This window comes from Varanus komodoensis, unplaced genomic scaffold, assembly GCF_004798865.1.
Source record: "Varanus komodoensis strain SLA01 unplaced genomic scaffold, ASM479886v1 scaffold41, whole genome shotgun sequence".
Taxonomy (NCBI): Eukaryota; Metazoa; Chordata; class Lepidosauria; order Squamata; family Varanidae; genus Varanus; species Varanus komodoensis.
The window spans coordinates 7760979-7785149 of NW_025335954.1; the positions used below are offsets into that span (position 1 = coordinate 7760979).

The window sequence follows — 24171 nt, forward strand, 5'->3', positions numbered from 1 at the left end:
ACTGGAGCAATTCTGGAGGGTTATGAGGTCAGAAATGTTGGATTAGTGGGGAGCCAAGGTTTGGAGGAGAATTTCCAAAACAGAAGTGAAAGTCTCTTGGTTTCAGCTGTTGTGACATTGTTGCTGGTAAACTCAGTGCTTTTTTGCCTTCCTCTTCCTTTAGCTCCTAAAGAAGATCAAGCGCTGTGACCGCAAGAGCACAGAGTCTGTGACTGAAGAAAAATGTGCTATTCTTTTCAGCGTTACTATTAGCCTTGGCCCCAACAAAACCAACTTCCATCTTCAGGTAATAACATTACTTGGAATTATCTGTACTTCAAGTGGTGCTGCACCAATGGTCTTATGAATTTGTTGGTGGAGAACACAAATTGGTTCTTCGAAGGCTCTGTGTACATGACCAAATTCCACTGGTGAACCCCCACTGGGTTTTTTACGATTTGGAGGGTGAAAGTAGAAATGATGAATTGTAACTTTGGCAGTGATTAGGTTACCAGCAGGGATAAGAAGTCATGGATCAGCTATTACTGGCATTAGAATCAACGAGATGATATGACATCATGGCTACTTGAGTGTGTATCTGATTCTGTATTATGTGAGCACCTTTTATCCAAGACAAAGCCTCCATTACACCACTGCAATTACTGCTGCTGCTAATGGCTGTTGTAGTACTTATGCATAAACACCCTTCCAGAAGGATAGAACAGTTATGTGTTGTCAATCTTATCTTAGGGTCCAGGTTCTGAAAACAGATGTGGAGCTGGCTTTCTGCCCATGTGGGCTAGAAGCTAATGTGTGGCCCAAACCAGGTAGATGCCCTGTTTCAGAGCAGCAGACCAGGGATCAGAAAGGCCAGAGGCAGATGTATGTTCAAAACAAGGCAGGGGTTGGGTACCCAAGGGTGACATAGGTTAGAACATTTCCCATACTGTTCCTTGGCCTCCAAGGTATTGTAATGAACTTGGCTTTGAATACTTAGAACACTGCAGCTCTGGTTTAAAGGCCAGTCAGTGTTCCCTGGGAGAGCAAAGGCCTTTTGGCTGAGGGAAGCAGTTGTACATGGGCCGAAGGAGGTAAAACAGTAATGGTTTTCTGGAATATTTTGTCAATAAATGTGTAGCCCACCCCGACCCTAAATCTTTTAGAGTTACAGCCTGAGGATCAAATTCCATTTCAAATTTGAGACCCATGGTGGGTGGGGCTGAAGGCAAAAGTAGGGGTAGCAGGGAGACAAAATACCAGCACAGTTCAGCTTAGCACTCTTGCTACCTGTAACTAAGCCTTAGGAGAGGCATTGCTACCTTTGAGATGAAGGAAATCTGCACAAAAGCTGGGACACCACCAAACAATCATCAGGGCTGCAGGAAAGGAGGTGGGACTGGGAGAAGAGGCATGGTGCTATAGAAACTAGAGAGAGCTGGGCTTGTTCCCTGAGGTTCTGCTGTCTTGTGTTGGACAGTGCAGTAGGGAAAGGCCATCCAGTGGCTGACCTCCTTCCTCCAGAAAATTACCCTAGCATCTCCCACCCACTCCCTGAGAGCTGCAACCAGCATGTCAGGCTTTCTGGAGCCCTGAACAGGAGTACTCCAGCAAGGGGCTAGAGATACAGGTCAGCATTTTGATGCAGGTCACCACTTTTGGGTTGCCGAGATTTTCACTCCAACACTGTGGGATCAGTAACTGTGGAGAGATGTGGGTGTGGGAGTCCTGCTGTAAAGAAAGTAAATGCCTGTCACACTGCATTTTCCCATTCCACAACTTCTGTTCCAGGCCCTGTCATTGCCCATTGTGGTGATCGTCCATGGCAACCAGGACAACAATGCCAAAGCCACCATCCTGTGGGACAATGCTTTTGCTGTTCCTGTAAGTGCTTGACCCCAGCTCACATGCCAGGCTCTGTCCCCAAGGCAAAAAAGAGTTCCTGGAGCAATGAAGTTAAAGGACATAGCCTGGCTTTACGTAGCATGTATTGAATAAAGAGACACCTCACACCTGGCTGTTGCTAAGCACAACAGTTTAGTAATGTTAGACTACGTGTTTTAAGATGTGAGTGGAACTGAGATTTTTATAAAAAGCTAATCTTTGAACTCCTATCATATTAGTCCAGTGGTACAGGGAACTGCTGTTGTATACCGCCTTTCCATCCCACTGGAAAAGCATGAGGTGCCCTGAGCCAAGTATAGCAGTTCCTTCTCATGCAAGCATTTATCCCAGGCTCTCAAGGGGTGATACAAAGCACAGACCTTTCTCACTTGGTCCATGCTTCTCACATGCCAGGCTTATGCAGTAGTATGTGAGTTGTACTGGCTAAGCAGAGGGTAGGACTTCCGAGCAGCATGCCTCAGCCTGGTGTCTCCAGGATTTTGGATCACAACTCTCATTGCTCCTGACTACTGACTGTGTAGGCTAGAGCTGATGGGAAGGGTAGGTCAACTGCTTTGGAAAATGCTGCCATAGAGTGTGTGGGGAGGTAACAAAGCAGGTATTGGAAGACATAGTGATGGTACATTCCTGCTGCTTCCTACAGTTTACCAGATGTTAAGTTCTGTCCCTCTGTCCTGTTCCAGAATCGCATCCCCTTTGTGGTGTCTGAGCGTGTCAGCTGGGATGCCATGTTTGACACTCTCAACCAGAAGTTCATGGCTGAGGTACAGACCACTGAAGGCCTACAGAAGGATCACTACTTCTTCTTGGCCCAGAAGATCTTCGATGACAATACTGCCACTCTGGAAGAATTCCAGAAACGCCATGTGTCATGGTCTCAGTTCAATAAGGTCACTCCAGCAGGTTTTGTAGGAAGGGTGGAATGACAGCCAGCTGGGCTTACCTGGCCTTCTCAGTCTCACATGCATCTTGACATTTACAGGAGATGCTTCCCGGGAGAGGATTCACATTTTGGCAGTGGTTTGAAGGAGTTCTCGACCTGACCAAGAAATACCTGAAAGATTACTGGTCTGGCAGGTAAGGGAATAACTGGATCAACTGAGACTGTTTTGCCTCATGGCTTTCTCCATGTTCCACCCACCCACCACCACCACCACCAGGTGTATCTGGAGGACTTTGATCAGTTCTGGATACCACATCTTAAGAAAGAGTTTGGCAGACTGCAGATTATCTAAAGGAGCATGACCAGGATGATGATGGGTCTGGACACCCAGTCCTGGGAGGAATAGATGGAAGAGCTGGATTTTTAGCCTTGAGAACGTAAGATTAAAGGAAGCCATTATAGCTGTCTTCAGAAGGGCTGTCAATGCAGAAGATGAAGCAGAGTTATTCTGTGTTGTTCCAGAGGTCAGAACTAGAACCAATGTGTAGAAATGGCAGGGAAGCAGTTTTGAGATAAAAAATATCAGATGCTCCCTAACAGATTCATTCAGTAGCAGAATATACTGTCTTGGAGGGAGGGGAGTCGAAACTTTGTTGAAGTTTTTGCTATATCAAACCAAGGGTTATTCCAACATGTGTAAATTGTGGTCCATTCACAACTAAATAATATAATCATGAAGGTGAAGATTTTATTTTCATTGGTAAGTATCAGCATATAAGCATTGAAATGCAGTCTGTTGATTTTCTTTTCTAGTCTTTTAAAATGTTGTTTGTGCTCTCTCTTTCTCCATCTGTCCCACATAGACTCATCATAGGCTTCATCAGCAAACAGTATGTTTTCAGGTATCTGAGCAATGCACCAGTTGGCACCTTCCTGCTACGCTTCAGTGACTCCGAGATTGGTGGCATCAGCATCGCCTATGTCACCTACTGTCAGGATGGTATGGCTTTGCACAGTGCAGCTCTTATGGCTCCCTATTCCCTGGGTCTGAGTAGTAAAAATAAGTTTGCCTGCCTGTAAGAGTCTAAGAGACTTGACAGATGACACCAGCATTCGGGCTTAGTCTCAAGTTGTGGTGCTACTTCCCTTTGAGCCCTAGCTCCAGCACACCTCAGTGTCGCTCTGTCAGTTCCAGTTGTACTCATTGACATGATCTTGCTACCTACCTCTTGATGGACACTTCCAGGTTCCAACCTTACAGTACCCATCCACAGTCTGTTCTGCCTGCCTTCACCATGGACACCTGGGGGCACTGCCTGCCCTTGGTAGTCTCGCCTTAGCCGAGAGCAGGCTGCTTGCTTGCTTGCTTATTTATTTATTTATAAAAATTTGTATGCCATCCATTACTGTCGTCTCTGGGCGGCTTACAACATTGTTTCAGAATAAAATAAATTAACTATCCCACACTTACGGGAACACGAGACATCAACTTGCACCTGTGACATACTATATGCACATTCACCTGCCCAAAGACTTTTACATGTGATCATCTGATAAACAGCCAGTTCTGAGGATTTTCCAAAGTGTGTGTTAAGACACACCAGTGAGACTGCTAAAACAGGACTGGAGTCACAGTTATCTCAGGCTGAAGATGAAAGGGTGCCTGGAACGTAGCTGTATAAATATGTTTTTGCATCAGTCTTCCCCATGGCAATACGTGCAGGAATGGCAGATGAACTTTTAGTACAACCTGTGTGGATTTATAGTATGACAGAGTTAAAGGGGCCTCAGTGATCACTGATGAGACCTCAGCTTCCTGGTCTTGCTGTGCATCTGCCAATATAGAGATGGTGAAAATGTCAAAGTCTGCACCAACATGACAAGCCACTGTGGGTTAATTCAATTGTAGGGCCTCTGTGTCAAAACCCAGAAATCATTTTGCTGATACAAGCTGTGGTGGGGGTGTGCCTCAGCTTGCCGTGTCATGCAAACCCAGTGTAGGTGGATTGCTAGCATAGTTAATATACCACCTGCAAACCATGGTCTGTATGAAACCCTGTGGGTGAATTAAGTTGCACTGCTTTGTTGTGACAAGCAAACAATCTCAATACTTTCATGTAATGTCTGAATGAACTTCACAACAAGCATTAGGTCTGCTTGCATTGGAGGCTAGAGCAAAATCTGCTAGGGAAGAGGGACTCCATTATAAGTAGCAGGTTGTCTGCTTTCTCCCAACCATTAAAACTCATTATGGGTAACCTACAATGTGAAGTCATGAAAAGGAACATGGAGGGCTTATGTTTGTGGGAGATGCTTCCCCTTTCTGCCAGACATTCAGCCAGGGGCTCCCTGCCTTAAGAACATAGGAGAAGCACGTCATTCTGTTGAGACAGCAACCACAGTTTCAGGTGTTATCACTCCCTATTATATTGGTTTGAATTGTGACCACATGGAGGATCATGCTTAGGAGAACTGCTTGTTCATAACTTCTGCTGCTTTTTTCCCTGCCTGGCTCAGGTACCACACAGGTGGAAAACATCCAGCCATTCACAGCAAAGCAGCTGTTCATCCGTTCACTTGCTGACTGTGTTATGGATCTATCACAGCTCGAGACACTGTATCCTGATAAGCCCAAACTTGAAGCTTTTGGGAGGTTCTATAACAGTAAGTTATGGGATGGTCAAGAAGGACACAGCTTTGTTCTGTCTGCATCTGAAATGACTGCCTTTCCCCAAAAGCACTTGATAGCCAGGATCATACTTGGATGTCTTCTGACAGCCTAGGTTGACATGCTACTGTGGGCTGCAGTGATAGTACCCACTGGCCCTGTGCTTGTGTGTGCACAGGGTTGGCAGTGGTGGGGAGTGTACATCGGAAGAGGGTTGAGAGGGTTGACATTCAGGTTTCTCTAGTGCAGGGGTGAGATCTACTACTAGATTTCTTGATTATGTGCCTGTAGTTTACCAGATGTTTCTGATCCCTGATAATTTAACAGCAACAACAACAATTCTAGATTAGCCTGCAGAGATTGAAGAAGGTTAGAAGGGATGGAAACTAGGAGCTGATTTTTGTGTGACTGATCAATAAACTCATTTCTGGTACTGTAAAAAATGTTCTGAGCTGAGGATGTTTTCAGCACCAACCTTCTTTATTTGCAAGAGGGTGAAATGGCAACCCACTCCAGTATCTTTGCCATGAAAACCCCATGGACAGTACCAAAAGGCAAAAAGATATGACACCGGAAGATGAGCCCCTCAGGTCGGAAGGTGTCCAATATGCTACTGGGGAAGAGCAAAGGGCTAGTACCAGTAGCGCCAGAAAGAATGAAGTAACTGGGTCAAAGCCAAAAGGACATTCAGTTGCAGATGTATCTGGTGGTGAAAGGAAAGTCCAATGCTGCAAAGATCTATACTCCATAGGAACCTGGAATGTAAGATCCATGAATCAAGGCAAGCTGGATGTGGTCAAACAAGAGATGACTAGACTGAACATCAACATCTTAGGAATCAGTGAACTAAAATGGACAGGAATGGGTAAATTTAATTCAGATGACCATCAGGTATACTACTGCGGGCAAGAATTCCTCAGAAGAAATGGAGTAGCCTTCATAGTCAATAAAAGAGTAGGAAAAGCAGTACTGGAGTACAATCTCCAAAATGACAGAATGATCTCAGTTTGAATCCAAGGCAAACCATTCAACATGGGGCGGTTGTAAGCCGCCCCGAGGCTTCGGCGAATGGGGCGGCATAAAAATGTTTTAATAAATAAATAAAATAAATAAACATCACAATAGTCCAAGTCTATGCCCCAACCACTGGTACTGAAGAGGCTGAAGTTGACCAGTTCTATGAAGGCCTACAACACCTTCTAGAATTAACACCAAAAAATGGTGTCCTTATCATCATGGGGGATTGGAATGCTAAACTAGGAAGCCAAAAGATAATCGGAATAACAGGCAAGTTTGGCCTTGGAGTACAAAATGAAGCAGGGCACAGGCTGGTAGAATTTTGTCAAGAGAATACGATGGTCATAGCAAACATTCTTTCCCAACAACCCAAGAGACGACTCTACACATGGACATCACCAGATGGTCAACACAGAAATCAGATTGACTATGTGCTCTGCAGCCAGAGATGGAGAAGCTCTATACAGTCAGTAAAAACTAGACCAGGAGCTGACTGTGGCTCAGATCATGAGCTTCTTGTTGCAAAATTCAGCCTTAAATTGAAGAAAGTAGGGAAAACCACTAGGCCACGCAGGTATGACCTAAATTATATTCCTGATGAATATACAGTAGAGGTGACAAATAGATTTAAGGAATTAGATCTGATAGACAAAATGCCTGAAGAACTTTGGATGGAGGGTTGCAACATTGTACAAGAGGTAGCAACTAAAACCATCCCAAGGAAAAAGAAATGCAAGAAAGCAAAATGGCTGACTGAGGAAGCTTTACAAATAGCTGAAAAAGTAGGGAAGCAAAAGGCAAGGGAGAAAGAGAAAGATACATCCAATTGAATGCAGAATTCAAGAGAATAGCTAGAAGAGATAAGAATGCCTTCTTAAATGAACAGTGCAAAGAAATAGAAGAAAACAATAGAATAGGGAAGACCAGAGATCTCTTCAAGAAATGGGAGCTATGAAGGGAAAGTTTCATGCAAAGATGGGCATGATAAAGGACCAAAATGGCAGGGACCTAACAGAGGCAGAAGAGATTAAGAAGAAGTGGCAAGATTACACAGAAGAACTATGCAAGAAAGAGCTTAACGTTCCTGATAACCACGATTGGGTGGTCACTGACCTCAAGCCAGACATCCTGGAATGTGAAGTCAAATGGGCCTTAGGAAGTCTGAGCAACAACAAAGCTAGTGGAGGTGACAGCATTCCAGCTGAGCTATTCAAAATCTTAAAAGACGATACAGTAAAAGTGCAACACTCAATATGCCAGCAAATTCGGAAAACTCAGCAGTGGCCACAGGATTGGAAAGTTTACAATCCAATCAGTTTACATTCTGATCCCAAAGAAGGGCAATGCCAAAGAATGTTCAAACAACCACACCATTGCACTCATTTCACATGCTAGCAAAGTGATGCTCAAAATCCTACAAACTAGCCTCTGGCAGTTTGTGGACCGAGAACTGCCAGAAGTACAGGCAGGCTTTTGAAGAGGGAGAGGAACTAGAGATCAAACTGCCAACATACGCTGGATCATGGAGAAAGCTAGGGAGTTCCAGAAAAACAACTACTTCTGCTTCATTGACTATGCTAAAGCCTTTGATTGTGTGGATCACAACCAATTGTGGCAAGTTCTTAAAGGGATGGGAGTACCTGATCATCTTATTTGTCTCTTGAGAAACCTATATGCAAGTCAAGAAGCAACAGTGAGAACTGGACATGGAACCACTGATTGGTTCAAAATTGAGAAAGGAGTTCGGCAAGGCTGTGTACTGTTGCCCTGCCTATTTAACTTATATGCAGAGCGCATAATGCGAAAGGCGGGGCTAGATGAATCACCAGTTGGAATTAAGATTGCTGGGAGAAATATCAACAACCTCAGATATGCAGATGATACCACTCTCATGGCAGAAAGTGAAGAGGAACTAAAGAGCCTCTTGATGCGGGTGAAGGAGGAGAGTGCAAAAGTTGACTTGAAACTCAACATTAAGAAAACTAAGGTCATGGCATCCGGTCCTATCACTTTCTGGCAAATAGATGGGGAAGAAATGGAGGTAGTGGCAGATTTTATTTTCCTGGGCTCCAAGATGACTGCAGATGGGGACTGCAGCCAAGAAATTAAAAGACGCTTGCTCCTGGGGAGGAGAGCTATGGCAAATCTAGACAGCATACTAAAAAGCAGAGACATCACCCTGCCAACAAAAGTGCATACAGTCAAGGCTGTAGTTTTCCCAGTGTCAATGTATGGCTGTGAAAGCTGGACCATAAGGAAGGCTGAGTGCCAAAAGATTGAGGCCTTTGAATTGTGGTGCTGGAGGAGACTCCTGCAAGTCCCTTGGACCGCAAGGAGATCAAACCGGTCAGTCCTAGAGGAGATCGACCCTGACTGCTATTTAGAAGGCCAGATCCTGAAGATGAAACTCAAATACTTTGGCTACCTAATGAGAAGGAGGGACTCCCTGGAGAAGAGCCTAATGCTGATTACAATAGATGGCAAAAGAAGAAGGGGATGGCAGAGAATGAGGTGGCTGGATAGAGTCACTTGAAGCAGTTGGTGTGAGCTTGAGTGGACTCCGGAGGAGGGTGGAGGACAGGAAGGCCTGGAGGAATGTTGTCCATGGGGTCGCGATGGGTCGGACACGACTTCGCAACTAACAATAACAATCTTTGCTGCACGTAGCACTTCTTTGTACCTTTCTTTGGTTGGTGGTTCTAGCAAAAAATAGATACCGAAAGCCTGAAGTACATCCATTCCTGCTGTAATAAGACAAAGGAGGTTGCCTTTTAAAATGCTGAGCATACAGAACACTTCTTCTTTTACGAACTTCTCAACCTCTGAGGTAGCATTCCCTAGGTTGGTGGCTTCCAGATGTTTCAGATGACCCTTTCCATCAGCCTTAGTCAGCACTGTTAGAAATGAAGTCGCCACCCAAAACATCTGGCAGACATCAGACATGATATGGCCACTGTAGATTTGTATGCTTCTGAACATGCCCTGCTCCGCCCTCATTGTCTGCTTTTTGGATGGTGACTCATATGGTAATCCCTCATCCCCAAGGTCCTACACTGGGGAATTCTTGAAACCTGAAATCAGACTAGGCAAGTCGGAGAGCATAACTACTGCTCATAGAAAAGGGCAAACATTGATTTGGATCTTATCTCACTGCAGAATCTGCTCAACATTTCTTTTTCATTATGGAAAATACTGAACTGTTTATGCGTAGTGAGCATAATTGTCAGCTGTGTTTCCTCCCACAGCAGAGAAACCTACAAAGACGCCATATATCCCCGCCAAGTTGAAGATAACTGTGGACATGTGAGTGTGTGCATTCTACTTCTGAGGAAAATGGTACTACTTAGATGAATGAGGAGAGGACTTTCCTTAGCTTAACTCCCAACTCATTCACTTCCCAACTAGTAGATGATGCCTTGAACTGGGGCAGTCAACTAATAGCCCAGAACATCTGGAGAGCTACAGCTCTTACCAGTCCTAACCAGCATAGCTAAAGGTGAGGGAAGTTGTAGGGCAAGACATAGAGAACCAGTACTTGTCCTTCCCTGCCCCTAAACACATAGGGTTGACTTCAGATTCAATAGACCCATTGAAACCAATGAGACTGAAGCTAAGGCCAGTGGTGAACTGGCAGTCCTACTGGCTAGTCCTGGAATACTTATGAATCAAAGGATTGAGGGCTGCTTTCTCCTGCCTGGCAAACAGGGAAGATTGAAAAAGGGTGCTGTTGAGGCTTTCCATGAAGGTGCAAGAAGTGTGTATGTATGTACATATATATGCCCAGTTATGCAAGTCCCAGAATCCTCCTGGCCACTTGAGACCAGGGGTGGGTAGAACATAGGTTTCCAGAAGGTTTGGACTTCAATTCCCAGCATTCCTGACTATTAGCCATGCAGGCTGGAGTTTTTGGGAATGGAAGTTAGAAACTTCTGGATATCTACTTGCTGTACACCACTGTTTAGAACCTAAGATGGGAGGCTATATATAAGCATATAGCCCAGTATCTTGCTTCCAACAGTGACTAGCCAAATGCCTCCCAGAAGCTCACAGACAGGGCAGGAAGACAGTAGGTCTCTCTATTATTTGTCCATGGCATCTGGAATTTGAAGCCACTGAATATGGCAGTTCCATTTAACCATGGATCTATCATGTGAATCTGATCCATTTTTAAAGTTCTCCAAGCTAGTTTTTATGACTGCAGCTTGTTACAGTTAATTGCATCTATTGTGCAAAGAACATGTGAACAGTCTACACTGCAGAGTAATGTGTGAGTTGAGATGCTCACTCACCAGTATGTGGTCTATGAGTGCAGAACCTCAGATCTAGGGACCAATTCCTTTTGCCTTTGGCTCTACCCACCATTGGAATGCAGCTGCCAAAAGCTTAGCAGAAATGGGACTGGGCCTGTCACAGGAAGAAGTTGTGCACTCCTGTTCTGTGGAAGTTCACTTACATATACAAATTATGGCTATCACTGAAACATAACCAGCGTGTATGAACTTATTGACCAGTCGAGTCTGCATAACAAATGATGCTGATGAAAGATATGTTCAATTCCAGGCCTTGCTCATACTCAGCTTCATCAGTTCAGAACCCAGCCATGAGCAAGCTCCATGGGCAACCTGGAATGCCTTCTGATCCAGCTTATCATGAGTAAGTATGAAATCTCTAGTCTGAGGAAAACCCCACCTTTTGAATATAATGTCCCTGTGTTCATGTGCCCATGTGTTTGTGGGTGAACCAGGAGAAGGAGCTGCCCATGAAATCTCTTCACAGTTTTCCATGATCCTCTAGGAGCAAGCAAAAGTCAATTTTATCAGAGAATGCAACATATGTCCCCTTGATTTCTAATAGTGTGCCGAGGGGCCCTAGGGCAGAGGTACCCTCAGTTTTTATGGGTGGGAACAGTCCAACCAGAGAGGGTCATAGCCCACTTAACTAAGGCACAGGAACAACAAAGACTTGCTCTGGGATTTTAGTGTAACTTCTTTACATAATTTCTGCCCCTCCTCTCAAACACACTTCAAGACTCTTAGCCAGTGCACATTGAAATTGGGATATTTCCTATAACCATAAACAAGTGTACAAAAAGAGTGGCAGGTGAACCAATTGCTGCATTCAGATGTTGCAACAATCCAGGATATTTGAAATGTCTTCCCTTGGGGCTTAATAACCCAGGGATGCTCCACGGAACCTTACCCTGTATTGTCTCTGGCCTAATAACCCAGAATTCTCAGACCAGATGGCATGCTAAACAACCCAAAGAAGAAGCATCCTTGGGTTGTTTAGCCCCAGCAGGAGCAATCAGGCAGTAGGGACCAGCATATTTGCTTGCTCTACTTCATTCACAACAACCTGGGGTTTTAAAAAACTCCCGTTTGTTGTGATGTCTGAATGTGAAAAATGAGCAAAATAAACTTTTTGCACAGAGTCAATTAAAGGAAGTGCTCTGTGGACGAATGCAGCATGCCAAGTTGATGTTTATATAATTTGTCACCTCCTACAGGTAACAACTGTGTGAACAAAAGAATCATGGAATTAAGCAACATAAATAATCACTAAGAGTAGGACTGACTTCAGCACAAAACTACTGGTTTTGTGGGAGCTGGGCTATGAAGGCATTTGCATATTTTTGTGATATGCCCTTGGAATGTTTTTCATTTTAAGCAGAGGCAATGAAGTCACCTGACTTAAGTATGCCTCAAAGAGCCACAGCCACCTGATGTATTGAAAGATATTTGAAAATGGTGGCATGGGGAGTGGGGTAGCTTAGCTGTGATCCTTAACTGTTCCCCCACTCGTCACTTCTTGCTGTGCAGTTGCACCCACTCCAACCTCAAGCTGCTTTTGCCCTTCCTGGGATCCTGACATGTGTTCCTCACTTAAACTATTTTCCTGAGTGTTGAGTTTCCTTTTAAAAGAGAACATTCCAGCAATTTTCTTGTGGGAATACAAAGAAACAACATGCAGGCTTTACTTTAATCAGTTGTATGCTAAGAAATAAATCTCTCTTCACTTTTCATCATTTCTGGCCAGCAAGTTCATCATGACAAGCCCAAGTTATTTATTTTAAATAAAATTAGTGTGTATTTCACTGAAATAAATTTATTTTTTAAAGGGTTGCATTCAGTATCTTTATCCAGGCAGCAGAAAGCTAACACTGGTGATGGGACCTTCATGTGCCCTCCCCCTCCTTGCAGCTCTGCAGTACTGGGGGACCCTCTGTAGGAGATTTTGAAGGCATGCACAAGGAAAGAGCAGGAGAGGATGTGGTTGTTCCATTTTGCAAGCAGTATCATGCTTCCAGGGAAACACTGATGCTAGTTACAACTCCCAAATAAGCATTTCTTGCAGTGGCTCTAGGTCTGCATGTTCATTTCAGAGAACTGGTGATCAGGTTTCTGGTTTTACTGTTCCTTTGGTAAACATTTGATACTTTCTGGTTCTTCCCTGTCACAGAGATCCAATGATGTTTACAACATCCATGGACTTATCTTCTTCTATCAGCACAACATATGGAAGCCCACAGTTGCCGTAAGAATCCCTGCTTGAGCAGGCACCTTTGTGTTTTGTATGCATGTGTGTGTGTTTGCATGTGTGTGTGTGTGGGGGGGAGGCACATTTGTACATCATGTTAACCCACCCTGACAATAAGCCTCAGCGGGCTGGTTGTTGGCCAAACAATCCATTCCCTCCTCCTCTCTCAGTCTTCCTGCAAGTAATCATGCAGCAGGACTGATGGGTGTGCCTTTGCCAGACGTGATTAACAATAGTTTTCAGTTCACTGTGGCATTTTGTCTCTTCACCTTCCCCCTCTCCCCAGAAATCATGGAAGTATAGCCTGCTTTCTTGATCCCCATTTTGACAGCCAGTGACAGCCCCTTCAAAGTGTCAAAGTGGTACCTTGGATGGACTGTCAGCAGATGGCAAACTTAAAAAAATATTTTTGCACACACACTTGTTTGGTATTATTATTAGTAGTATTAGTATTTTACATGTATTTGTGCAACTGCATAAATCAAAGCTGTTGGTTGAGGATGCCTGCTGTCAGAGTACAACAGGTACAAACCCTGGACATTACGTCAAAGAGGGTTCAGGTAGGCTTTTATCCCCTTTGCTTTCCCTTGACAGCTGTCAAGTATCAAGGGAAAGCAAAGTTGTGAGTGATCTTAGCTTGCAAAAACAAAACAGTGAGATTTATACTCACTTCATGGCAAGATCCTTTGCCCTGATAGTCCTCAGGCTAATGCACATTTCACACAATACCCCAATATTCTAGCTGCTGGGGAGTGTGCAAAAGTGCATCCCACCCTCTTTTCTGGGGAAAAGGGTTTTGGGTTTTAGCAGGACAATGGGTGTTTTTTGACTGGGACATATGCAGTGTTCCTATGCACTTGCAGCTAAAATAAATCCCATTTTTGTGCAGTGTGTGGATAAAAATACTTTAGAAAAGTTTGCCAACCACTGAAAGCCTCTCCATTGTGCTACTTGGGCACTTTGAAGGGACTGTCAGGGGCAGTCAAAAGATCTCACATCTGGCTGTCAAGCTGACCTTTGCAATCAGAAAAAAAAGTACAAGGACCAAAGTTACCAATAGAAAAAATGGCTCATGAAAGCAACAGGGAATGCAGCAAGCTAGTATCAGCCACTTGGTCATTTGTGACATTGGTGGGTACCCAGGCAAGTTTGGCAAGAGCACCAAAGATTTTTATATTGCTCTAGCCAAGAGGCTCAATAGCAAATTCCCAGTACTCATGATGAAGTTGGTCAGTCAGGTTCAGAATGACAGAGCAACTCGCTGTGGATACAGCCTCCTGTACAACAAGCTCTCAAACAAGTCACCCTTTGGGAATTGCTCCAGATTTGCATGATATGACAACCCATTGTGGGTAACCACCCAGGATAAGCTGCCAAGTCATGTGAACCCACTGTGTTTGTGTGAGAGACAGAGGGACTGAAGGTTACACATGTATATCACTAAAAACCTATTTCCAGAAAAAAAAAATCCCTATATCTAGGTAATCTGTAGAAAAGCAGTAAACATGGCAATAATCCAATATTATTATAATAATCAGGACTTTATAACATAATCTGTTTATTAGAATATGTTTATATATATTCACTCTGTTCACCAAATTAATGTTGGTTCTTCCTCTTCTTCAGTATAGTATGGTGATATCAGGCATATCGTATGTATTTATTAAATACCTTTGTCCAAAGATTTGTTTAGTTCTCATGCCTCTCAGATACAATTTTGCTGAGTACAGCTAATGCAGATTTTGTTTTTTGAGCAAGAAACTGATCAGACATGGCACTGCCTGGAGAGCCAAAGCGTTGAATGCCATTTTTGAGAACATTTTCATTCCTATCAGCCAGGAGGCTTAAGCTGGTACCTTGTGGAACCTTAGTCTATTGCACCTTATTCTATTCCCTAGTGTAAGTTGAGTTGGCCTGGTTGTCTACTCATTTCTTTTCATTTCTTTTCTTGTTCTCCGTAGTGAATTAATGACATACAATCTGGGAAATGCTTCACCCCTTGGTCCAGTGGAGCCATATCCAATGCAGCCAGTTGTCGATATGGATGTCTGCATGTCTGGTATCACCCCAACATGTGCAAGGGATCTTCAGCTCCATGTAGTACCAAACCAGATCAGGTGAATAAGGCAACTTAAAGGTGGGGATGAAGTTTGTTCATAGGGGTACATTTCAGTTGCTTAGAATAGTGAAAAAGGCTGTGCAAAAGGCAGGAGATAACTGCTCAACAATTGGTGATTGGGGGAAATGGGATGGGGCCTGGTAGAAGAGGGAATTTACCTACCCTCTCCTGCCAGCAGGGACTGCTTCCTCTTTCTGTATTCTATCTCAGGACATGTCATGGCTTCTCCCAAAGAACCTTGGGAATAATCTTTTTGAGAAGGGCCCATGAAATCATGGCTAGCAATGGCTCTTCCTTTTCATGGCACCATGGCTCCCACAGTTTTAGTTGGGAGTATGTCTGAAGAATTAAACCAGCTTGAAACTAATTTTATTATATAATGTAGACATGCCCTAATTTTTGAGCATGGGTTGGCATGAAGATTGATAGTGCCATTCATTTTGTAAAATGAGCTAAAAATTAAGTGTTAAAGGGTGGAGGTGCAAGTGAGTCTAAATCTGAATGTTGCAGTAGTAGGCTTGACATGGATAGCTTGGCTGCTAATGAAATGTCAGAAAAAGGAGGAGATACCCAGGCAGTATTTGGGAGAGGAACCATAGTCAGTCCTCAGACTTCTTGGACAAATGTGGCTGGGGGCAGGGCAGCAGCAGAAAAAGATGAGGCGAAGCAGTAGAAAGGAGTAATTCTTCCAATTTGTGGAGTTGCTTTACAAGGGCTTTAACCTTGCACCCACCCACATTTTCTTTTGACTTTCCAGTATGCCTGACACAATTTTGCCACCCTCTGATGAAGAACTCGACCATCTACTAGATTCTATGCATGACCTGAATCGCTTCTGTCAGGATCCAGCATGACTGTCCTCTGTTCAGAATCTCCATATCCAGAGCTTTGGAGGGACTTTTATGGACTGCAGAGCCATCAAGTCTGGACACACTAGAGCCATGTTGGTTGATGTCCCCAGATTTTGTGGCTCCACCCATGCCTGCGCTCAGAATGCTCAGACCCGCTCTTGAATCAAGAGCAGCTTCGATTCTGTGTTGGAACAGACTGATGAAACTGTATGCTCCGCCAAGGTGCTTTTGCCAGTTTTGACTAGGCTGGGGAGCCCTGCTACTATGTTCTCCCTCCCTTGTTGCTTGACACTGTCCTCTGGGGGTACAGGGCAAGATGGCCCTGGAGCTACTTCTGAACTCTTGGGAGTGACAGGCTTCCTGTTGTAAAATGTTGTACTTTGATCACCAGCCCAGACAAGGAAATGCTTTCTCAAGATCTTTGGACTCAGATGCTCTCTTGGGTTAAGCTTGGTTGGGCAGCCAATTCCTTCATATATCCACTTTGAGCAGCTGGGCATATGGAATTACTCCAGTTGGGTCTTCTGTGCCATTTTTCCAGAAGGGACACCATATTCCTGCCCAAGATTAAACATCCAGAAATCCATTGAACGTCACAGTGCTGGTCCTCCTATGATGCAAAGTGAGGTGAGATTGTGGATATTTGGAAGGTGAGAAATGGGGGAAAGTGGTGGAAAGGTGCTGGAGGCTAGATATTTGAATGCTACATGGCCCCCCATGCCTTGTCCTGCCCAAGCTAGCCTCCTGCCAAAAGTGATGGTGGAGGACATTTGTCGTCAGTTTCAAGAAAGAGTCAATTGCCAGATACCTTGGCTTCTGTACATGGAAAGAGAAACCTGACTTTGTCCTTCAACTCAGGGAGCAAAATAATTGTGTGCAAGCCCCCAGATTTGCACATTATCCTGTTTGACTGGAGCCCAGATCCTCCATTAAACACATTTTTCAGAATTATTCATTTCAAAAGCAATGCTGGGTTGTGAGATCCAGACATAAAAGCCCATGAGTCATTTCTCCTGTCTGGGCAAGTGTGGAGCTTAGTCTTTCTCTAGTCTACCAGCCAGTATCTTCTTCAACTTTTCTTGCCTTTACCTTCTGTGTTATTCAATCTCTATACCCCCACCCTGATCTGCCAATGTCCCTTAATATCATCTTGCAGCCGGTATAGAGTGCAATGTAAGACTTTAACATTTAAGCCAATAAAATAAGACTTTATTCCAAAATAACAAAATAAATAATCTACTGTACACATTACAAAGGAAAGGGTGCTAGTTTTCCTATAAAGACACCAAAGGCTCTATGGGAGAGGGTAACAACTAGAACCAAAAGCAGATGTGTACTTATGTTGCCTCAGCAGGATTTCAAGGCTTCCCTGAACGATCTGTTCTGCACCTGCATTTTCAAGCAATAGTTGTTTCAGTTAAGTAAGACCCTGGACTGCTGCACTGGCCATGCCTTTGGGGTGAAGTGACCGCTACTCCTCTTTCACTCCCCTCCCAAGAAGCAGTGGTTCTGTTAGAGTTCCTTGTGTTGGGTGAACAAGAATGGAGGAGGTTGCCTTTCTCTGGGCCTGCCAAGTCCAACAAGCAATCAAGCTGACTTGCTACATTGGAGAGCTTGCAGAAGAACAACAGGGGGGACAGGTGCCCCCTTTCCTCCAACGGTATTCTCAACTTCAGTGCCTCTCCTTCATTCCCCTTAATTATTCAGCAGGGAAAGGGGGCTTGTCAAGAAAACCCTTGAAGGAGGAAACACCCCCACCCTGGCACACAGTATGACCCAGGATAGGAGCTGCAAGATGAAGTTTTGCTTAGGATAACAATACATTTGAAATGGCCCTGGTCTCTTTAAAAATCATTGTACCTATCTGCCAAGAAGTAGTTAGCTCCAAAAACTTTTGTGCTGTCCCCCTGTTCAAAGGTCGCAGGAGAGTCAATGGTAGATTATCAATGAAGTGTTCAGGAGTGCTTGAACAGCAAACAACTGAAGCTTGGAGTGTGAATTTGAAACTAGTTGGACCAATGCCAGTGGTAAATGGCATGAACACCTGCGCTTTGTACCTGTACTTTATGTGGCTGCCTTTTGCTAGTGCAGTGATGCAGCGACTTCTTGTCTAAATGCAGCAGCTGCTCCAAGATGGAAAATCTATGCCTCCTTGGTGTTGGTGGGTGTGGTTCAAACTATTGCAGGTACACACCACAGCTTGTGGCAACCCAGATCTACTTTCCAGAAGAAGGGGAATTTCATGAGATGAAAGGCTCTGTTTGCCAACAATCACTCTGCCCAATTTTGGGGATTCCTTCCTCTCCAGCCACACACTGCAGCTTAGCCCAGTCGATGGGACGGGACGGATGGGACGTCAAGTCGACTTCAGCTAGAGCAAAGGATCCAATGTGAATCTAGATCCAACCTAATTCTGCAAGTGCTTAATTCCTCTTGGTAGTTTATTTCCCTTCTTGCTTGTGTTAGAACTGCAAGAAAGAAAAGTATAGACAACCCTCAAGAATGTGAGATGAAAGCCTCTGGATATTTGGAATGCTGGGGATGGGGAGAAGGAAAGTATTTTGAAGTGAATGAATGGTTTTCCTTCAGATTTTCATTAAGACAAGACCATCTCCTCCTTCCTTGACCCTAACCCTTCTTAGGCTATCTACAGATCATGTAAACTTAGGGTATAGGGAAGATTTCAGGCAAAAAGCCTTTATAGTCAGTTCCAGTTCCTGCAGCTGTATAATTTCAGTATATTGCAAAGTATTAAGCTGCTACTGGATGGCGACAGGGACGGAACAGTAATTGTCACTGGTATGCCTGCAAACAAATGGTGACAATTTTTTTGCTGGCTGCTCAGCTGTAAAATTCTAGAACAGATTCTTTAGAGCAGTTATGGAAGCAAAGTACTTCAAAGCCTTTGAACCAGGGCTGAGCAATGCTCAGTACTATTGGTGACTAAACATCAAGTCAGACCAAGGGAGGTAATGATGACAGAGCTGTTCTCAGCTTTCTGCAGGAGTTCTGCATCAAAGAGTGAGATAACTTGATGGGTGGACATGAGGGATGTGTCTCACTAGGGGTATTTGCGCATAAGTTAGGGGTGTGTGTGTGTGAGAGAGAGAGAGAGGGAATGGCAGTGAGAAAAATGGTTTGTATGTACACATATGGAAGGCATGTATGAGTCAGTGCGTGGTTGTAAGAAATGTGGGCGTAGAGAGCATTTGGGAAGAAGATCAGTGTTTTGTAGCTGGGAAACTGAATGCTTTTCCATAAAGGGCAGAAAGCATATTTATGTGCTTTTCTTAAAAATGGCTGTGTACACCACAGTCCCAGGTCCCACATGAGGGGAAAGGCTGTGGGTGAGACTGACCTCACAGGGCCAAACCAGCCAGGGGCTTGGCCTCCCTGAGCTCATGGCTATCAGCTGCAACCAAGATGCCCCTCCTGCACTATTAATAGGGTGAGATAGGCCTGGCACATGGCACGCATTCTCTGTTCTCCATTTTGTGAAGAGAACTAGGAGTGGGTAATGGGTGCGTTGTGCTAATATGGTGGTTCTTCAGCCAAGGAAGTCAAGCATGCCTCCTTGTGGCGGTGCAGAGGATTGCATCCCTCTCCCCTGCAGGCTTTCTGATGTGCAGAGCTAGTTGGCACATTATTGCTTGGTGACCGAGCAACAAGTCACCTGCCGCTCATTGCCGGCTGGTTTCTGGTTCCACCTTGACACTGTTCCTTCTCACATCAGGCTGTGCTGCTGGAGGCTGGCACCGCTCAGAAAGGTTTTCCCCAAACTCTAGAATGAGAAATTAAGAGTAAAGAAGAGGAGTGCAATTTCCTGACCAAGGCTTGCTTCTTTTTAATTATTCATGTAAAGCAGCTGTCACATCTCTCAACTTGCTACAGATGCATGTCCCCCACTGGTGAAATGTTTTCTTCTGAGATGTTCTGCATTTGAGCCCTGAAACACCTTACCCATAACTTTTCTCTACCATTCTGCAGGAACAATGGGGAAAGGTGCAGATCTTTGCCTGTCAACGGTTATTTTGATAATGTAAACTTAATTTCTAATGAAATGCAATGGACAGGCACTTTTCCCATCTGTGACATCAGGTTTGTTCCTGCTACACAGTGCTTTTTTTGTAAGTAAAATGGTGCCGGAACTCATGAAATTATTTACCTTTCACACGTAGTCAATCACTGTACACACACCCACACACATCAGTTGTGTAACGAAACATAACGGTTGCCACCCGCAGTAAACACTCACCGCACGACCACACAACCAATCACAAGCTGAGCAGCGCCATCACAACCAGCGCAGACGAAGTATGCGTGCATCGGATTCGACACACAAGCAGCCCGCATGCACCATTTTAATGATTTTGCTGCCGACCTGCTATGCTCAACAGGGCAATTCAAATCCATGTGGACCAAACATCAAATTTTCAGAAGTTACTTTTAAAACTTGGAAAATTTGTCGAAAAAAGGTGCCGGAACTCCATTCCGGTGCGTTCTATGACAAAAAAAGCACTGCTGCTACGTATTTGTTAAGTATGAATCAGCAGGATGAACTGATGCAATAACCCTGAGCTTTTTATAGCACTCAAACTCCATATTGGAAGCAAGCAAAAGTGCATCAATCTTAGTGAATGTGCACACAAGTTCCAGTTGTTTAAACCTGGCTGCTTCACACCCTTTTTCCTGACCATGCCTGCCTAGGCAGTGCTTGTTCAAAGCACATTTAGGCAACCTGTGGTGCCTGGATACTCTCTGTGAATGAACAGTCCCTGAGGTGCCCTGCCCACTTTCCTCCCTGTCCAGCTGATCAGCCACCAGCTGGGTGATGAGGAATAATTTCTGTGGGTGTGGAAAGGAGGCATTATTGTTGCCCCCCCATGTTCCCAATGCTGAGATATTTTGAGGAGAAAGAAGCTTTAAATTCACCACATTGATCTCAGTGGAAGGTGTGGGAGACTTAAACCTCCCCATCCCTTAGATGTGAGTGGGTCTGCATAGCCCTCAATTCATTTCCCAGGACTGCATGCAGCTCTTAAAGCTAAAAAGATTGTCAATATCTGGCCCAGACTATCCTTCTGAACTAAACTAATGGCTTAGTGTGTACAGTGCTTAACTTAACTATTCATCAGCAAGAGCAATGTAAATTTCATTTCACAATAAACTTTTCACTGATTGCTTTTCAAAGAGGATGATATGCTTCCCACCTCATTTCCACAAGCTTGAAAGCTTTTTCCTATTTATGGGCAAGACAGGAACCCAGTTTTCCAAGACTTTTTTTTGGTGGGGAGGGGGATCCTACAGTTAAGGAGATTCTGCTACAATAAGTTAATTTCTTGCTATTGTTTGATTATTCTCAGACAACATGAACACTGGGCTCAGACAAGCCGGGTATCTGCCTTTGGGCCCTTGATACACACTTGAAATAGAAAGCTATTGCCTTTTGTTTTAAAGTCTTTGTTTTAAGTGATTTCCTAAGAATAAATCAATGCATTAATTTCCCTGTCCTTGAGCCTTTTGCACCTACCAGTGCACTAAATTCTTTATGTGTCAGCCTTCTGCACCTTAGTGCCTTTCATTTATTTTGGACTTCCACTCCCATTGGCTCCTGCCAGCATGGTCATGAATGCTAGGAACCAAAATCCCAAACACCTGGAAGGTACCACAGGTGGGGGGAGGCTGCTATGTGTGAGAGGTAAGCAGTTATTTTGGCTTTACTGGAGAATCTTTGTCTCTTCCATATAGCTAAGAAGCAGGACAAAGAGAAAATTAGAGAGCATTGCCATCATCATAACAAGGAAATGCTTCAGAATGCACAGCATAGGAGGTTGGCACCCCCTCCCAAAAGCAACAGGCCTAGGATAAGGTCAAATCTCCAGCAGCTTGGGGCTAAAACATACAATCCTTCCTAAGATTTTCAAAGCTGGCCATCTCTGAATTATATACCATTCCCTCACTGTTTTCCTCTAGGATCTCAGTTTCCCAGGCAACAATTAAGTCACAAACCCCTGGAGTGGCAAGATGAGCCTCACACCAACCCACATTTGATGGAAAGCTGTGAGCCTGCTCAGTAACAGGACCACCTCCCACAAAACAAAGCAACCCTCCTACATCTTCCTGCATGACCCCCCTCATGCATGCTTTCTCCTTGCAGATAGCTTGAAGGTTTTTCTTTTCTTTACTAAACGGCGATTGAACACTCTTTGCACTGCAAGAGCAGGGGACCTCTGACAGCCTGAGGACAGAATTCCAGTTTGGAGAAGCTCTCTGGGGCCACATTCCAGCAGTAGGCAAGGTCAAAATACCCAAAGTACCATTCTATTTTAACTTAATACTCTTATTGCCAGTAAGTAAGCCTTGGGAGGGGCATTTCAAATTTTCCAAATACAGGCAACAATTATAAATGCTAGGAAGCACTAAATGCTTGATGGTTGGAAGAAAGCCCCCAGCCATCTGGGAAATGTTGGAGGGCTGAATTTGGCCCCTGGCCATTTGGTTCTGCATTCCTGCTGTACAGCTGGCAGTGATGGCTTTCTCAGTTCTAAGTCTCTTGCTCCATGCTATTCACATGCTCCTTGCTGTCCCGGTACATCATAATATTACTTTATTCATGCTCACGGATGATCCTTTCCTTGCTACCCCAAAACTTAGCTGGAAGCCCAGAAAGGGAAACAGCAGCTTACCAGGCAGCTGGGCTTTTCCTGGCAGGCAGGGGCTGACCCGTCCTACCCGCTCGTGGGATACCAGCCGGGCCAACCGCAGCCCTTCATCCATCAGCGTCTGCTGCAGGATATGACGGCTCCATAGTCCATGGGGCGGGAGACTCAGCAGTGTGTCGGGAGTAGTGTTGGGGGGGGGTGTCAGCCGCGGACATGAGCCTGTGGCTGCAGAGAAAGAGGATCAGTTGGGAGGGTTGCCCATTTAACCTGAGGCAAGAACAGACTGAACCAGCGGCACCGCGCCCTCTAAATGACCCGACCTCCCCAAGAGCTTAGACTCCCTTTTCCAAATGAGATCAGTGTTGGTTCTCAAAATTAACCTCTATAAAGAAAAGTGCCCAGCCTGGTGTCCTTGGTTTGTAAAGGTCTGAGTCACGGCAGGCAGCAGATCTGCGTCCCTGGTGTTCTGCAACCCAGAAGCACCACAGGTAGGTTGCCTGAGAGAACAGAGCAAGGCAGGGTGCTTTCTTCTAGACCGCTTCCTGTTGGAAGGGGAACCATAGCAGCTTCCTTTTCATTCTGTTAGACCGAATTCAGTGTAACTCCAATGCTTGCATATCGCTCAACCAAGGTAGACTGCCATGAAAAACAGTCATGAAAAAACAGCCATCAACTGCCACTGGTTTAGATTTTTGACTGTAATCACATTTCCCAATGACATTTTATATATTTGCTAAATGTCCATTCCACTTGTTTAATCTAGCCAAAAAGACATTCTAATTGGTAGTTCTAAACTAAGGAATTTACATTATCTCAGAGGATGTACTTTGCATTAGGTAATTTTTTAATTATTTTTAGAAAATATTAGGTAGCATGCTTATAACAAGTAACTCCTTGTGGTGAGCATGTGTGTTAAACAGTGTTGTCTTCCATTCTATTTGGTATTATTTCCAGCTTCCTAATCTTAAAGTTGTGGGGCTGCTTTTGTTTGTTTTGGTGCCTCCTGTGTCAAGAACTTCACCATGTTGAAGCACATGGGGCAAAATATTGGTTGAGTTGCAGCAATGCTGAAGTAGCAGTGCCAACTGAAAAGTGAAAAGCTAATCAGGAAAAAAGATCAAACTTAATTAACTCTGTCCTGCCACTGCAATTGCCCATGTGTTTGTTAGATGTAAGTCGCATTGGGACTTACTCCCAGGTAAACTGAAATAGGACTGAAGTTTTAATTTACACCACTGGTCATGCTGGTAGGGTTTTCTGGAAGTCCTAAACATCTGAAAAGCTGCCATCTGCCCATTGCTAACTTGACTATTGCAGCTTTTCTCCCATAGAACAGGAGTTTTGGGGAGCAGCTATAATTTAGGCAATACAAACATCCCTAAGAGTAGATGTTGATGGTGTCATAGTAATATTAATGACGAAATAATTATCTGCGTCACCTGCAAAAACAATTGTGTGTTGTGTGAAGAAACAGTAGGGGCAAACTTACAGTCATTCAGTTGCTCAAGTCCAAATCAGCTAGAATGTTGTTAAGTGGAGATTTATTTATTTGT

General features: G+C 44.3%; 2 protein-coding genes across 4 annotated transcripts in view; one reads left to right on the top strand and one right to left on the bottom strand.

The window, feature by feature from the left end:
* Positions 1-17211, top strand: part of STAT6 (signal transducer and activator of transcription 6) — an 80131-nt gene extending 62920 nt beyond the window's left edge. For all 3 annotated transcript variants that reach the window (XM_044443278.1, XM_044443279.1, XM_044443280.1), the window contains exons 11-21: positions 164-286; positions 1768-1860; positions 2565-2771; positions 2864-2958; positions 3628-3764; positions 5282-5428; positions 9695-9752; positions 11010-11102; positions 12909-12983; positions 14948-15103; positions 15863-17211. In XM_044443278.1, coding sequence (XP_044299213.1) covers positions 164-286; positions 1768-1860; positions 2565-2771; positions 2864-2958; positions 3628-3764; positions 5282-5428; positions 9695-9752; positions 11010-11102; positions 12909-12983; positions 14948-15103; positions 15863-15959 — 1281 coding nt within the window. In that variant the 3' untranslated portion in view covers positions 15960-17211. The remainder of the gene's footprint in view (positions 1-163; positions 287-1767; positions 1861-2564; positions 2772-2863; positions 2959-3627; positions 3765-5281; positions 5429-9694; positions 9753-11009; positions 11103-12908; positions 12984-14947; positions 15104-15862) is intronic.
* The window catches only part of NAB2 (NGFI-A binding protein 2), a 28268-nt gene continuing 21240 nt past the window's right edge, over positions 17144-24171 (bottom strand). Inside the window, exons 6-7 of the mRNA XM_044443281.1 lie at positions 22643-22843; positions 17144-19737 (exon numbers count right to left, since the gene is read on the bottom strand). Of these exons, the coding sequence (XP_044299216.1) occupies positions 19637-19737; positions 22643-22843 (302 nt within the window). The 3' untranslated portion in view covers positions 17144-19636. The remainder of the gene's footprint in view (positions 19738-22642; positions 22844-24171) is intronic.